Here is a 15,761-nt window from a genome sequence, read left to right as displayed (position 1 = left end):
TTCTGGAACCTGTGTACACTCATTTGACCACATAGTGCCACTACAAGACAACTGTTGCAACAAAAATTAAAAATATTTATTAATAACAAACAGAAAATACAGGAATGTTTGTTTCCAAATTGTACAGAGTCACATAACAAATCTCTTAAAAGTCAATTATAAGTGCAAATTGTTTGCTAGCCATAACATTAAATGTACAAATTCCCTTGTTCTTCTACAGCAAACAGTAGCCACATTGGGGTAAAGGGCTTAAAAAAAAAAAAAAAAAAAAAAGCAGTAGTTTCTTTCCCATTCCCTTATAAGTATGGTACAGTAAAAGTATGAGAAGTACAGCAGGCCTTACATCTGACAACAGGACTGATCCATGGAGGGAATCCAGTCAAAAGGGGAACCTGGCCAATCAGTGGAAATGTCTTAATATCAGCAGTGAGTCCATCTTGGAAAAAAAACAAAAAACCTCAAGTGTGTGACTGAAAGCAAAAAAAGAAAAGTAGCGAAGAAAAGAACTACAGAGTTAACGCGTTTTCTCTCCTTTGTCTTACATACGTAGCTGCATAGAGGTGGATCAGTGTGTGTCGTGAGGAGGAATGTTCTGTGTGGCGCACACTCGGTTCATGTGGCAGGAATGGCAGAGGAGATGAGAGTCCAGGGGGAAACACTGCGAGCCGGGCTTATCCGAGAGCTGCTTTCTACACTCCTGTGGGGAAAGACACGCAGATAAGAGAGGAATGCGCACAGGAAGTGAGGTCAAACTGCTTCAAGATAAAAGACTGGATCTGCACGCCCACCACATCCTTTTTGCTCTGTAATCATTGACATTTGATGCTCTGGGACACACACGCATACAAAAATCCGCTTTGTGGTTTATCATTAACCGACGGCGGCACTCACCTCGCAGTGGTAGCATTCGAAGTGATAGTCCTTGTTCATAGACACGACCCTGAGGATCTCCTCGCTGCCCTGTGACAGGAAACGGGACAAAGGTGAGAGGTCAGCAGACGCACAGACGTCGGCTCAGATGGTATTTGTCAATAATGGGAGTTTGTTTGATGCTGACAAGTCGCTGTGTAAACTGATTAAAAAAAGAGTCTCGCAGCAATTCACGACCAATTACTTTACAATCATAACATTTGACACAAAGTGATGAGCACTTACCTCTGCAGGTAAGATGGGTTGTAAACAGGCAGCGCACTTTGGGGCAAAAACCCTGCAAACCACACAGAAATCAGTATTTAGAGACGCAAAGTGTTAAAGTGACCCAGGTTTCAGTTTTGGATTTGATCCCATTTGCACCATTTTGTCCTGTTGATTATGGAATAAATGGAAATAATTGTCTAATTCCAGCCATTACAGAGTTCTTAAAAGTCTTTGTTATTTACATCCAAACTAAGCCACCGACATTGTTAGTTGCAGCACTGTGGCGATATTTCACATTCACTTTGATGGTACATGTGTCTAGAATGTAGGATGAAGTCTTCCTGCGACCTGTGAAACCTGTATGGTTTCATGTTGGTTCTCTCACTTGTTGTAGTCGGTGACGCAGTAGATTTTGCTGTGCTGGTCCACGGTGAAAGGCACGCCGTCCAGAGCCTTTGAACAAACCACGCAGCGGAAACAACCGGGGTGGTACGAGTTCCCCATCGCCTGCAGGATCTGAGGAGGCGGACGCGGACGTGGACAATTAATCATCCAAAAATCAAAGCAAAACTACAGCATTGCCACGTGAACACACTCACACATGTACACACACACAAACTCGCAACCCTCACCTGCTCCAGAATGAGGTGGCCACACACGCTGCACTTCTCAGCGGCGGCCTGGAAGCCTGAAAACTGTTGAGAAATTATGAATATCAGAAAATCAACCCGTTGAATCTCTTGAGTCTGACTGTGTGAATGTGTGTGTGTTGGGGGGGGGGGGGGGGCGGCTTTGTCCTCATGTCTCACCATGTAATCCTCTTTACAGTACACAGAGCCGTTGACGTTGTAGAAGTCCTTGTTTCTCAGGGTGCGTCCTGCCGAGGCGAGCAGATGTCAGACAAAGAAGAAGAGAAGAATCAATGAGCTCATCGATCTAGAGGCCAGATGGCAAAGGTGACAACTGGCTGATCTAATAAAGCATTTCCGAGTAAAATAATCAAATATTTGTTTCTCTCGCATATCCAAATGTGAGGATATGTCAGATATCCCATTAGCCTTAAGCCGTCAGTCAAAACAGTCATAACTTCCTGGCACCGAGACAAAAGCTGAAATCTGACTCAAAAGTCATTAGTGGTAATCAGTGTTGTGTTACTCACCACAGGACACGCAGATGAAGCAGCGTGTGTGATAGAGGCTGTCCAGGGCCTGGCAGGCGTTGTCGGCGCCATACACACCTTTCCTACACTTCACACAGGCTCCTGCCGGCACAAAGGGAAGCACAAACAAGTGTTTAGTCGGGGGTTAGGGGGGGGTCCCGAGTCGCTCAGCGGCTCTTAGCACTTGGTTTACGACACATTCCGAGAGGATGTGTCTGAAATCCTACTCCGCGCAAAGGGTGTCAACACTTGTAAATCCTCTCGTTCGCACCACCGAGGGGATTTTCACACAGTCGCAGAGTTAAAGCCCAGTTTGCCGCACGCCAGTCTGTTTGCTCATCCACTCAGATGTCTGCAGCTCTGTTCCGACAGGGAAAATCCGCCGGAACTCAAGCCGACATTCCTTAAGAGAACACTACGACCGCTCTGTCCTGGAAGAATCCAAAACGGATTCTGTTCTCTCTGGAGATCGAAGTTCTCGATGTTAAAAAGCATCAGACGTGTACTTGTACTCAGTTTTCCCCACCAGAACCGTTGAAAATCCCATTTTGCTGAGGGTTCTGGAGAAAATACGCCAAAAGGTCGATCCTCAATCTGAAGGTGATTTCACTTCCTGGCCAAACTAGAAAGCAACCCAACCAACAAACGCGATTACATAATGCGTGTCATTATAAAATTACAGGGCCGGAAAGGTCAATTACCGGGATATTTAGCCGTTTAAAATCCCAAACGTTCCCAATATGTGGCTACCGTGGGAAACAAATGCTTGAATCGAACTTTAGCAGCTCGCTGACTTTCCTTTGAGTAACTTTGTACGAGTCAGAGGATTAGAGCCAAAGTGGTAAAGTGGCGTGGTGGTGGACGCTGCAGTGTTCTGTGATCTATTTCCAGCTTTGCCTTTTTTGTAATGTGGCCGAGGGGAGTGTCGCGTAAAAAAATGCGAATTCCTACGATTCTAGGGACGCGTTGGAATCTCCGTGCCAAAGCCAGAAACCTGAAACATACAGAAGTAACTACGGCGACGTTTACGTCAATGGTGGATGTGACAACAAAGGATAAAGGAGTCAAGAGGCTGCTACCACTTTACCAGCTTCGCTCCTTTTTGTCGCCCTCACTATGTCAACTCCTAAACGTGCATTTTGTTCTTCTTTGTTTTGATCTAAATGACCCTATGGCCTGTTTCCTGTTGACGACCTCCATGCGTTCAACCTTATGATGCCTCTAAGCCTCAACCTGCTTCTTCGGTTTCTCCTTTTAAAGCGTCTAGTAAGTCAAGCTGGGTTCTCGTTTTTACCTACGGTCAGCACTACATGTTAAGTGCGCGTGTGTGCGTGTGTGTGTGTGTGTGTGTGTGGTGAGGCGTCAGTCTTCACGCCTCGCCGCTTGTGATTTCTCCCTAATGGCTGAGAGGAGTACAGTATTGTGCGTCCCCTCAGGGCACGCATACCTGAGCAAACAGGCTGCAGCACACCGCCCCTGTACACGCCAAGGCAGCATTACACACATGACTCACGCCCACACACACACACAGACATACACACACACACTGCGTAACTGTGGCCTGAAGTCACTCTGGGAAACACATAAACACGCCCTACCACAGAGAAACAATATACACACACAAACACACACACATCCAGCCACCATCACACACTTACACACTTGCCTGCTACAATCAAACACACACACACACACACACACACACGCTCGGAGCCCTAATCTTCTGACTCACAGTAATAGTTGGAGGTTGTGTTTATATGGAACATGTAATTTGTGTCTGAGTGCTGCAGCTTAGTTTGAAGTTTGGTTGTGCGATTGGGTGTGTGTGTGTGTGTAGCCTCTGTGTGCGCCGCCATACGGCAAATTGGCAACATCTGCCTCCAACGTCAGCTGACTTCTTCACCTGATGTTGTGGCTACAGGTGTGAGTCTAAGTGTGTGTGTGTGTGTGTATATATACGTGTGTGTGTTAAAAAATCCTACATGGTTCCTCCTTCGCTCTCTCTCTCCTACTTGTCTGGATCGGTTTCGCCGTATTTTTTCTCTCCTTTATGCTCTGCGTGCTGCGGCCCAGCGTGTCTCTGCAGGTCCCTAAGCACATCCATCCATCTATACTCTTTCACCTATTTATCTGTCCATCCATCCATCCGTCCATCCATCCGTCCTCACAGCTCTTTCACTGAGGGACAAACCTGCGATCTGACACCGGGCGGTAATAACAGTGAGGGGGCCTGTTGAGTCCGGCCTGCTGGTCTCTGTGGACTCTTACGTAAGCACGGGGCCCCGTGCGTGAGCCGCCACTGCATTGGCTCAAACTAGGGGTGGTGATGTTTCTATTTGTGTTAAATGCATTTAACTCAATTAAACCCATTTGAGGACCTGACTTTACAATCACAACTGTTCTAAAAAACATAAAAGGTGCCTTGTGATCTCACCAAAGTATTCTTGCCGATTCTCAGCCGCGTCTCTTCCCGGCTCCTCCTGGGGTTTGACCGCTCCCCCGGCTGAGCTGGACCCGAGCGTGGCCGTGCTCCCTTTGGAGACGGCCGTCGCGGTCGAGGGCTGCTCCTTCAGCATCAGGCCCTCCAGGAGCCCCTCCCCTTCGTGCGCCGCGTCTCTCAGCAGAAGTCGCGTCAGCTCCTCCTGGTACCGGGTGCCAGGTAGGTCCGAGTAGCGAGCCCTCTCTCCCGTGACGTCCTCCTCACCTTGGACTCCTGCCCGCTGCACCTCCCACCACTCCGGTCCGGCCTGGTAGCAGGCGGCCGCTGGACTTCCCACTGCAGGCGGGTACGAATGCCGGCTATCGTGGGCAACCGGGCGCACTCCTCCCTCCACGTAGTGGTGGACCCAGGCCTCCACAGACGGCGCCCCGGCCCTGCCCGGAGGCCCGTAACCGGCTGCAGAGCCCCCCGTCTGCAGGGGCTGCTGTGGAGGGAGCCCCCCAGAGGCAGAGTAGCGAGAGTCGTAGCCCAGGCTGATGCCGCTGGTCCTGTTGCTGCTGCAGCGACTCCCCATGGGGCTCCCTCCTCCTCCCCCGCTGGCCGTGCTGGAGGCAAAGCTGGACCTGGGACTGACCAGCACCGACTCCTGCAGGCTGAACGAGGAGCAGGGGCTCAAGGTCGGCCCCGGGGGATAAAAGAAGCCCCCTCCTACGCCTCCTCCGGTCACATCAGAGGGTCGGTGTGGTGGGTGAGACAGGGAGGCAGGCCGGGTGCTTTCCCACAGTTCACTGCCTGTGCTCAGACGCTTGTAGAACAGAGCCTCCTGTAGAGAGAGGCGTTTGTGCCTCTCCGGCTCAGAGAGGTAGCCAGCCTCTGCCAGTCCACCTCCGCCCACCCTCAGTGCTGAATCGTAGCCTGTGGAGGTGTGATATGGTAGGGGGACAGAGAGAGGTGGAGGCTGGGAGAGGAGCTGCTGTCGCCTGACCAGCTGCTGCAGCTCCAGGGAGTAACGGCGCTGATTCAGGGATGCCTTAGAGCCAAAAGCCCCCAGAGGATCGCAGTCTGGTCCCAGTCCAGACTCACGCCGCAGGTGAGAGTCCACACCTTCACCCAGGTAACAGGAAGCACGTTGCTGAGGGGAGCGTCGCCTCAGTGGGGCTAAAGTCGAAGGGTGAAGCTGTTGCTCGCCATCTGAATTCACAACTCCCGCCGTAGAGGGAGTTGGAGCCGAGGTTGGTAGCTGAGTGGGGGCCATTCCCATGCCGCCACTGCCACCGCCTCCTCCACCTCTCCCACTCGATGGAGCACACGCGTCGCTGGCAGTGGCAGAAGCAAGCGAGAACTGGCCGGGTCTTGAAGGTGAGGCAGTCGCAGAGTTGGGAGCTGGTGGCAGGCCGCCGCCCCCACCGCTGCCTCCAGAGATGCCAGCGTTGCCGTTGCTGTTGTTGGAGTTGTTGGCCGAGTCATGCTTTTTCTTCGAACTGTTGAATTTGACACTGCCCGAGTCTGTTAACTTTAACTTTTCCAGTAACTTGCTTATCGGCCTGTCCATGATTATGCCTCCTTTGTAGGGTTTGAATGTTCGACAAAGTCAAGATTTAGCTTTTAGATTAAAGTTCTGGACGAATGAGCTCCAATACAGTGTGTAGAAAACACAGCAGAACTATGATGATCAAGTACGTCTACTGTGCAGTTTCCAACCCAGCGGATGAAACGGCAGCATCCAAACCTGCAGTAACACCTTAAAAATGGCCTGGCCTATATACACACAATAAATACAACATGGATAAATAAAACATTTAAGACATTTCAGGGTCAGGCATCACCTAAGTCCTCTGGTCTGCCCTCATGTGGAGGATCCACTGGCACCGGCGGGCTGAGCTGAGGAACAATCCATTGGATGATTGAACATTTACTTATAGTTCAAGTCAATCCAGCCGAATAGTGAGGATAAGTAGTAGAAACATAGATCCAGGACACTTTGCGTGACCTATGGTCGGGGAGGGCCTCCTTTGAGGACCCTCATGTGGCTCCACACCTGCACCTTCTCCCTTAGAGTGAAATGTGCTTGAGGAAATGTTGGTTTTAAGGTTCTCCGCCGCGGTCGGGCTTCTCTCCCGTTAGATTATTGTTTTTGATGGAGAGTTTCGGCAGTATGAAGGCTATTTCTACTTCATGTGGCTCCAGTGTAGACAAGAAAAGAAATCCCTTTTCCGCACAGTTACTCGACTCACCCAAATTCCGTCATTCATCTCTCGAGGAAACGCGTAGAGAAAAGGCACAATAGCGTGTTTGACTTTCAAGCTCCACGCAGGAGAGAACGCACGGTGCTCGGCTCCTCCGTCCGCCTGTCCTCCGCTTTTATCATCCCCCGTTTTCAAAAAAGGAGGAATCCCGGTGAAATAGTAGCGGAGAAGTTTGGTAAGTGAACGCAATGAGACGTGTCCGAGCTCCGTTACAGTTACATCCCAGCAGGCCGACGTTGAACTAAACCAGTCGTGGGGGATAAATAAAATCCCTCCCTGTGTGCATCGCACGTTCGACAACTTTGTTTCTTTCTTTCTTCCCCCTAAATAATGACTTACCTCCCCCTCTTTTACAACAGTGTCAAGCACGTCATAGTTACACATTTCATTTCCGATCAAAGTTCTAAAATAAAATGTGCGAGTCCGTTTTGTGTGATTTTTAACGAAATCGGAACATTACAGCGTATAAAACACATACAATGATAACACACCTGATTGCCGTTATATTTATATTGGTATTTCCTACTCTTTAAAACGTATTTATTGCTTTAATTTCCAATTCGTTTTCCTGTGTGCGTTTATTTTGAAAGTCCCAGTACTTGACTTCCGATCTTGCGCATCCTGTCTATATGTAACTTGACCGTTCACTGTGCTTTTATCAGTCAACGGGGGTTGTTTCTCCACCAGCCGGAACACCTTTCCACCAGCCATGGCTGTTTCGTCATTCATACGCAAAACGTCTCGTATCTCTCCAAAATGACCGCTGTTAGATCGCTAGAAAGTTTCAAAACAGCAGCCTAAAATAAGAAAGAGGCGTGTTACAAGAGACCGATGCGTTGAGGCTTTCGGCTAAAAAAACTAAAGAAACGCCACATGCATTTTAGTTCCGTTATCCTTTTGTTCATTTGTCTGATCATGTTCTTCTTGCAAACTTCAGTTTTCTGTTTCTTTCCAATGATTTCCTGTTCATTTGTATGAAGCACTGACATCTATAACTCTCTTAATAATTCTGGGAAAATACCTTTTAGGGGTTTGTGGTGCTGAGGCAAAATATGTAAAATGTATGTGATTATTGGAAACCTGTTAAAAAATGTATAACTATATATGTAATAGCTTTTCAGTTGTACACTATTCTCCCTTATTAAATGTTGATTTTGACCGAATGTTTTCCCCATTCAGTTTTAAATCATGACCTAAACCAATCACGTTGACTTTCTCGATAATGAACCGTAAACACAATCTATGAACAAGCATATATAGAGCGGGAAGTATGTTTCACACGAAATTGGGAAAACTTGTCTAACATTCCCCTCCTTCCTCGTCCACTGCGTCGTTCAAGGCAACAGGACTAGTTGATTGTACCAGCAGCCTGTGGAATGCGCGGAAGGACACAGCGGGGTGTGTGTGTGTGTGTGTGTGTGTGTGTGTGTGTGTGTGTGTGTGTGTGTGTGTGTGTGTGTGTGTGTGTGTGTGTGTGTGTGTGTGTGTGTGTGTGTGTGTGTGTGTGTGTGTGTGCCGGTGGATTTTTTCGGCGTGTCTGAGTTCTCCAAGGACGATCCAGAGTAAACATCCCGCTACTATTCCAGGACTGCCCGGCATTAGCCACTGCCCATTCCGGCTGTTTTGTGGCAGTTAAACGGCGACCCCACACACACACACACACACACACACAAACTCACCCAAACACACACACACACACACACACACACACTTAGATAAAGTACAAGCTTGTTCGTCCTGATGTGTTTGTTGTCGGCTTTATCTGCCCCGGAGCCCCCTCCTTTTGGCTCCGGAGCCTTTCATGGCCTCTGCGGTTCACCGGAGTCCCTGCAGCCTCCCTCTCACACACTCACACACACACAGGCTGCGAGTGGGAACTTGTCTGAAAAGCTAACAGAGAAATTCTTCTGGGCTTAGAGGCTTAGTATATAAAAACAGTACTTTGAAGAGCTGCGTGTCCGTCTCCTCTATTCTCTTCAAGCAAAACGCTGACATACATGTGATGAGCAATATTTCTTTGGAAAAAGCCTGAATAATTCAAAAGTCAGATCTACTTTTGGTTTTGTTTTGAAATGTTCGGAGCTGTCTGAGTAGATTACAGTAGTGTGAGAATTGCTGTCACCCACGCTTGAATGGCTTTTTTAATGAAACCATTAATAGCTTCCTTCCTTTCCCACTGTAGTCTAATTGGAGAAATGAGACAGCAAACTTCCCTCATGTACACAAATAGTACTACAATGAAAAACACATGAGCGGCACACAGTGATATCACAATTACTGTCAACATTTGATTGTGGTATTATCACAACAAACAGGTAACATTCCTGCAATGTGCCCTGAGGGTTCCCATCTGCCAGCATGGACTGTGTTATAACCTTTAAAGAAGCTTCCAGCCACGCTCCACTTAGGTTCATATGTTGAAAGTATGTCTCTATAAAAAGTTTGCAGATTTAGAATGAACACATTCCTCACCGTTTTTAGATAGATAGATAGATAGATAGATAGATAGATAGATAGATAGATAGATAGATAGATAGATAGATAGATAGATAGATAGATAGATAGATAGACAGATAGACAGACAGACAGACAGACAGACAGACAGACAGACCGACAGACAGAAAGAAAGAAAGAAAGAAAGAAAGAAAGAAAGAAAGAAAGAAAGAAAGAAAGAAAGAAAGAAAGAAAGAAAGAAAGAAAATACTCTATGGCGAAGTCCAGTAACAGTGTATCTTTGGCGCCCTCTTGAGGCCCGCACAACACCCTACAGTCAACATGGCGGCTCCCGTGAGGACACTGTGCTGTTCAGGTGAGAAAGGTTATTCACTCAATTCTGCCGTGTGTGTGTGTCAGTTTGGAAGCAGACACGTCCCCGTAGATGTGTTTTTGTAGTATTATCTGCTTTTGAAAGAGCCCGTGTAAGGGAAGAAACGGCACACCACAGAAACGTTGACAAGCGACGCTAACGTGGAAGCTAACATTTCTTGCAAATGTCAACGGCTTGTGTGTTAAACGTAGGGGAATGGTTTTATTTTGTTGAAGTTTCGTTCAAAACGGAGACGCGAGGATGACAACAGAAGGTCTTTTATGACCTAACTGTAGTCTCTACTTGGTTGTTTTGAAGTTTGAAGTTATGGTGTTGCTTAGTTTCATCGATTCGTCACTTGAACCGGTGTGCTGGAGTAGCGAGTGACCGTGTTAACTGAAAACAGAGGTGCTTGTTGAGATACCTGATTTAAAAGACAGTTTTTACACTCATAACAGCAAATCTAGTACCTGTTAACGTTATTCTGGCATTCATAAAGGACACAAAGAAGCACATTTATTAGTTAAGATTTCCAAAAAATACAATATCTCCAATATGGGTTGAAAACAAAACTATTTGTCCTCACATATAAATGCGTTTGTTTACAGTGTTGAGAGTCTCCAGCAGGCCTTTCAGCTCATCGTGTGCGGCTCAGGCTGGGCAGAAATGGAGAACTGAGTAGGTTTGCCTAACATTTGATGCATTATTGCAACTGCAAATGATTTTGAAAATCCTGTGATCCTCCAATGAATAAGCAGAACATTGAACTGTGTGTGTGTGTGTGTGTGTGTGTGTTTGATTGCAGACATGGACTCTCACGCAGCGGCTCAGAATATGGACCTCTGACAGATCTGCCTGATTGGTCCTTTGCAGGTATGTTACCCCCTCCACCATCACAGTCCTTAGTTGCAATAATGAGAGAAACCTGTTGCTCAGTATCCAAAATGGTGTATTATGACATTTGCTGTTGGTGTGTGTGTGCAGATGGACGACCAGCTCCTCCATTGAAAGGGCAGCTGAGAAGAAGGCAAGAGAGAGAAGTTTTAGCTGTAAGTGTCACACATTTGGCTATATCACACACATTTCCTACTCAGTCTGTAATTTGCTGTCACCTCACATACTCTCTGTTTCTCTCTCTGTTTCTCTCTCTCAGAGACGAATCGTGATGCTGGACTCTGAGATAAACAGAGGAATTGAGGCGTGTAGAGAAAGAGAGGAAAAGGCCAAAAGGCTGGAGGAGCACAGGAAGTCTCTTTTACTCAAACCCAAAGGGAAGCTATTGGTTAAGAAGAAGTCTCCAAGTTAGAAACGTGTATTGAATTATGTTCAGCTCTTGCTACTTTGTGTTAATGTAATTGTTTGATTTCCAGCAATAAATGATACTCTGATAATGTGTGTGTGTGTGTGTGTGTGTGTGTGTGTGTGTGTGTGTGTGTGTGTGTGTGTGTGTGTGTGTGTGTGTGTGTGTGTGTGTGTGTGGTGATTGGGCTGGATGCTTTGAGTTGATGTCTCTGAGCTTCCACTAGAATGCAGCATTTCTCCAGTGCAACACGGCACAGAGACTGAAACGCCATTTTGTCTGGGGCTCAGAGGGGTTTTGTCCCATCAGGCAGAGGAAGGGAGGAGCTGGCAAACATAAAGTGGCACTGATTCAGGGCCAGAGAGAGAGTGTGTGTATGTGTGTGAAAAAGGAGTTAACAACTTGGCATGCCATTATTGAAATGTATGACATTCAGTCAAGAACAGCTTTGGGAAGTAGTTTGATTACAGTTAAGATCAAATCCGGACCAAAGATAAACCAAAATGGTCCAAAAATTGACAAGTATTTCCTTAAATTCCTTGTAATTGAGGCCATGCCAGAGTAGACTAGCTCAAGATAAAAGTTTGACGCTTATGATGCGTCTCAACAGGACATGTTATATTAGATCACAAATTGTCATAGTGTTGCTCCTCTCAAAGGGACTTGGAGAGAGTCCTTTGTGTGGAGCGTCTGCACTAATAAAAAGGATCATCTGGATTCTTCAGTAAACCGCTGTGGTGTCTGGAAAGATGATTAGCACGCTGCTGCCAATCAGGCAGAAGGTTTTAATATCAGAAGTGGTCAGGGAGAATGTGATAGTTTGATATTTTCTGGTGTCAGCTCGACTTTCACGATGGAAAGCCTGAAACTAGGCGGCACTCACACTCACGTTTACAATAAAAACACAATTGAATCAGTGTGAATTCAGATTCCATGTCAGTTTTGGTTTCGTGTTAGACAAATGACAAGTTTGAGGTGTTGTAAGTAGCTTTTTTTTGTCTTATGCAGTTAAGGTGTAGAGGACATTCAGCAGAGATGGAGCAGCTGTGTCTTTGTGAAGTCAGCACTAATTCAGTGTGACTTTAACTTCTAAACAGACTATTTACAAAGTGAGGTAAGACTCTACTCTCTCTTGCTCTCTGCTCTTTTCTTCCTTTCATTTCTCTCTCTTTTTTTTCTCTTTCTTGGGTTCTTGTTGCAGACTTCAGCAAAGCCCGGCTGTAATTAGGGCAGCTAGCCGCTGAGTTGCAGATTCTTTTGTATGGAGAAGGGAGTTCCCCCCACCTCCCCGTCTTAACTTTTTTGTGGGGTTTGGTGCTGACCAAAGGAGCTGACTGTTTGTTGTGCTGCAGAGGTGTGGGATGACGTTGAGCAGAGCACCAAGGGTGTGAAATTGTGTCGTGCTTGGTTAGAAATGGCTCAGATGTTTCTTTCTATGACTTCGCTTGACTCACACCTGAACCATCAAAGACCTCCATCTGCACCCCCACAACAGTGAGAAGTGTAACTCCTCGTTCTTATTTGACTCACTCGTCTTCTCACATCCTGCTTTGTGCAGACGTCCATCTCCCCTTCACAGCTCCTCCCATCCTCCCCTCTCTTCCTCCCCTCCTCGTGTTGTTTTGGTTTGGGGGAAATGAGAACCAGATGTTGCTTATTGTGCACAAGTCGCAGTGTGGGAGGAAGGGAACGGGGAGGGGGTGTCGGAGCGTGAGGTGAGGTCAGCCTGTTGTGTGCATGGCGTGTGTGAGGAAAGAAGAGGAGGATGAGCGTCAGATGTGGTGCACATTGCTTTTCAGGATTAGCTGACGGGCCTATGTAGCTTCACCCGCAGACCAGAGGTGAAACAGGGAGGTCTTCCTGGCAGATATGACTGGGCTGGCGGGGGTATAGGAGGACAGGATGGACCCTTTTTTGTGGTGGTCTGATTCAGCAACTCAGACCACTTCCTGATCTGGGTGTTCCTGAGCCTCTCCTGGTGAGGCCTAGGGCACCCTGCGTGTTCAGAGGTGGGAAGTGCGGAGCGATGACTCAGGAACGGTGAGCTGTTCCATAATGTTTCACAACATAATCAGCTCCCTCCCTTTTCCCTCTATTTCCTGTTACACATATCAAATGTTGATCCACAGATTTACCTCTAGTGTCTGAAATGTCCCCACTTACATCTGAAGAAATCATATACAAAAGAAGCAAACGTAACACAACTCTAACAAGGAGATAAAGTTCTTGTCACGTCTGCTGTGTGAGACAATCCCCCAAAGGCCATTGTGAAATATCATATATGACTTGAATATTTACATTTTTGACTTAATACTTTCAGTTAAACACATTTCAGGGTATATATTTTACACCCAAATGTTCTGCAATTGGTAGCCCTATTTTCCCCCTTTCATTTTCATTATGTTGAAGAATATTTTTGATACTTTAGTGCTAATACATGTTTAATATGTTTGTTTAAACTGTACACGATTATGACAATAGGCACAGCGGCTGTAATGATCTGCATTTATTGGTTTTGGACAGTAAACAATGTGGTTTTTGGTATTTCTGGAGATGGATTCTTTGTTTACTGGGGTGATGGGTACTTGAAATGTTTGTCAAGACAGCACTGAGTCCGCCCACCCCCCAAGTGCTTCACCTCTTCTTCTTGAAAAGCAAACATCACCTTGTGTGGGAGTTTGTGCAATTCATACTTCAGTCCTATCAAGACAGCTAAACTCAGCTCTAGTGTTAAAACTCATACCCACTTCCTGTGGTTATCAACTTGTGTGAAGTATTTTTGATGATTAAGCATCTCTAAGGAAAATTAAACATTTAGAGATCAAAACCTAGAAACTGTGACTGCTAGGGAGATTTTATGCTCTACAAAGGCTGAAGTCGGGCAAAAGAAAAGACGAGTGTCAGTGAGGTTACAGTGCAAAGTAAACATGGAATAATGTAGGTTAGCTAAACAAAGTCTTTGGTTGAATTGCATGCAGCTGTCCTGGCCACTTCCTGCCTGGCACAAAGAAGGAGTGCTGAGCCTGGTGGTTGTTCCTTCAATGCCCAGCCAGACTGTATGAGTTCAGCCTGAGTGGGAGGGAAAAGTCAGAAAAAGTAAAGTAAAAATGAACAGCAGCATTAAAACTGCAAGTACTGTGCTTATTATGAAGGATGGATCACGTGCTGGTGTGTTTTAACGTGTTGATACATTCACATGTACTTGGTTTTTCACCCAAATGAGAGGAGTATTTGGTTGGAACAAGAACATTGCGGACAGAAATCGTAAAAATTATAGAAATTGAAAGAAAAAAGGTCACAGCAGGAACACAATACACACACTCACAAATTTTGATTCTCCTGAAATGATTCCTCAACTGCACACTTGCCTCCCTCATCACCCACTGATCCAGGGTGAGACTGCGAGAGTGGACGTGTTTCTAATGAGACGAATCAGTCAAAACAGTAACTGTGCATGGGAGAAATCAGCCGAAACGAAACAGCAGCTGAGAGAGAGATGGAGAGAGAGAGAGAGAGTGATTGAACAGATGTGAGAGGGAAAATAAAATGCCAAAGGTAGGATGGAGAAAAATCAAGAGTGGTATATAGTATATCAACGCAAAAGGGGGCTAAAGCTAACCCCAACCTGTGGGAAATCAGTTTACCTGCCTCCTCGAACTCATGTAGAAATATTTAATAATGAAAAGAGTGGGGTAATTATCTTTATTCTTCATTTCGACATCAAAACATTGTACTCATCAGCCTCATCTTCATCTTAAAGGAGTATTAAGGACACATCCCCTTTCAAAAATGCAATGAAATCCAACAAAAGAGAAGTTTACAATCCTGTTCCTGTTGCTGAGGACAATAAGTATGAAAAACATAAATGCAGCAGAACAAATAGTTTAAGGATATTTTCATTGTTTTCCTTAAACTTTGAATTATGTATCTACACGTGATGATTCAGAATTAATACAATCTGCATCGTTCTGGTAAATGTGACAGAAATAACGGCTGAAACGCTACAATCTAAAAAGATTTGTCATCATTATTTGTAACTTTGTGGTTGTTTGTCTGGAGTTTTGTGGCTGACCCGGATTGTTATTTCCTGTCGCAAAGACGGTGTACAGTAAGAGTTAAAGGAGGGGCGAGAGATGAGGAAAGGGGGTGGAGGGGAGTGAAAGAAAGAGCAAAAACAGACCAGAAGATACTTGTGGTGAGAGGAGGGGTGGTTTGAGACTGGAGCCTCATAAAAAGAACAATTTTGCAGCGGGTGAGGGAATAACGGAGGGGGAGGGAGAGAAGGAGAACGTGGAGAAGGGAAAAAAGTCTTCCACCTCTGCCCCTCTTTCGTCCCCGCTCTCAGCTTCTCTCTTACTTTTACATGCTCATTTTCTTTGTCTCTGACACACACACACACACACACGCGCACGCACACACACACACACACACACACACACACACACACACACACACACACACACACACACACACACACACACACACACACACACACACACACACACACACACACACACATACGCACGCGCACACACAGGCTCCAGCTGGGCTCAGACAAACGGCTCAGATGTTTCAAAAATACCAGATGCTCTTAACAGAACTCGTTTGGAAAGCAATTCCCTGAAAAAATGTGAGCGTTCCATCATTTTTTCCGCCTTGTTCCTGGACACATG

At 46.2% G+C, this 15,761-nt stretch overlaps 2 protein-coding genes across 2 annotated transcripts; one reads left to right on the top strand and one right to left on the bottom strand.

The window, feature by feature from the left end:
- Window positions 1–60: 60 nt before the first annotated feature.
- On the bottom strand, window positions 61–7,322 carry ajuba (ajuba LIM protein). The gene is made up of 8 exons (XM_076160506.1): window positions 4,731–7,322; window positions 2,297–2,398; window positions 1,947–2,014; window positions 1,770–1,832; window positions 1,523–1,653; window positions 1,156–1,207; window positions 892–960; window positions 61–697 (listed from the first exon to the last, which is right to left on the bottom strand). The coding sequence occupies exons 1-8, from the start codon at window positions 6,286–6,288 to the stop codon at window positions 566–568; spliced, it is 2,175 nt and encodes a 724-aa protein (XP_076016621.1). The 5' UTR covers window positions 6,289–7,322; the 3' UTR covers window positions 61–565.
- Window positions 7,323–9,731: 2,409 nt separating this feature from the next.
- Window positions 9,732–11,182, top strand: mrpl52 (mitochondrial ribosomal protein L52). The gene is made up of 5 exons (XM_076161290.1): window positions 9,732–9,791; window positions 10,397–10,466; window positions 10,594–10,661; window positions 10,773–10,837; window positions 10,942–11,182. Exons 1-5 carry the CDS (start codon window positions 9,758–9,760, stop codon window positions 11,092–11,094), a joined length of 390 nt encoding a protein of 129 aa, XP_076017405.1. The 5' UTR covers window positions 9,732–9,757; the 3' UTR covers window positions 11,095–11,182.
- The last annotated feature ends 4,579 nt before the right edge of the window (window positions 11,183–15,761 follow it).

Source organism: Genypterus blacodes, unplaced genomic scaffold, assembly GCF_046128005.1.
Source record: "Genypterus blacodes isolate CSIRO-AG114 ecotype Tasmania unplaced genomic scaffold, CSIRO-AGI_Gbla_v1 ptg000011l_1, whole genome shotgun sequence".
In the NCBI taxonomy this organism is placed as follows: Eukaryota; Metazoa; Chordata; class Actinopteri; order Ophidiiformes; family Ophidiidae; genus Genypterus; species Genypterus blacodes.
This window is presented reverse-complemented; position numbering and strand designations above follow the sequence as displayed.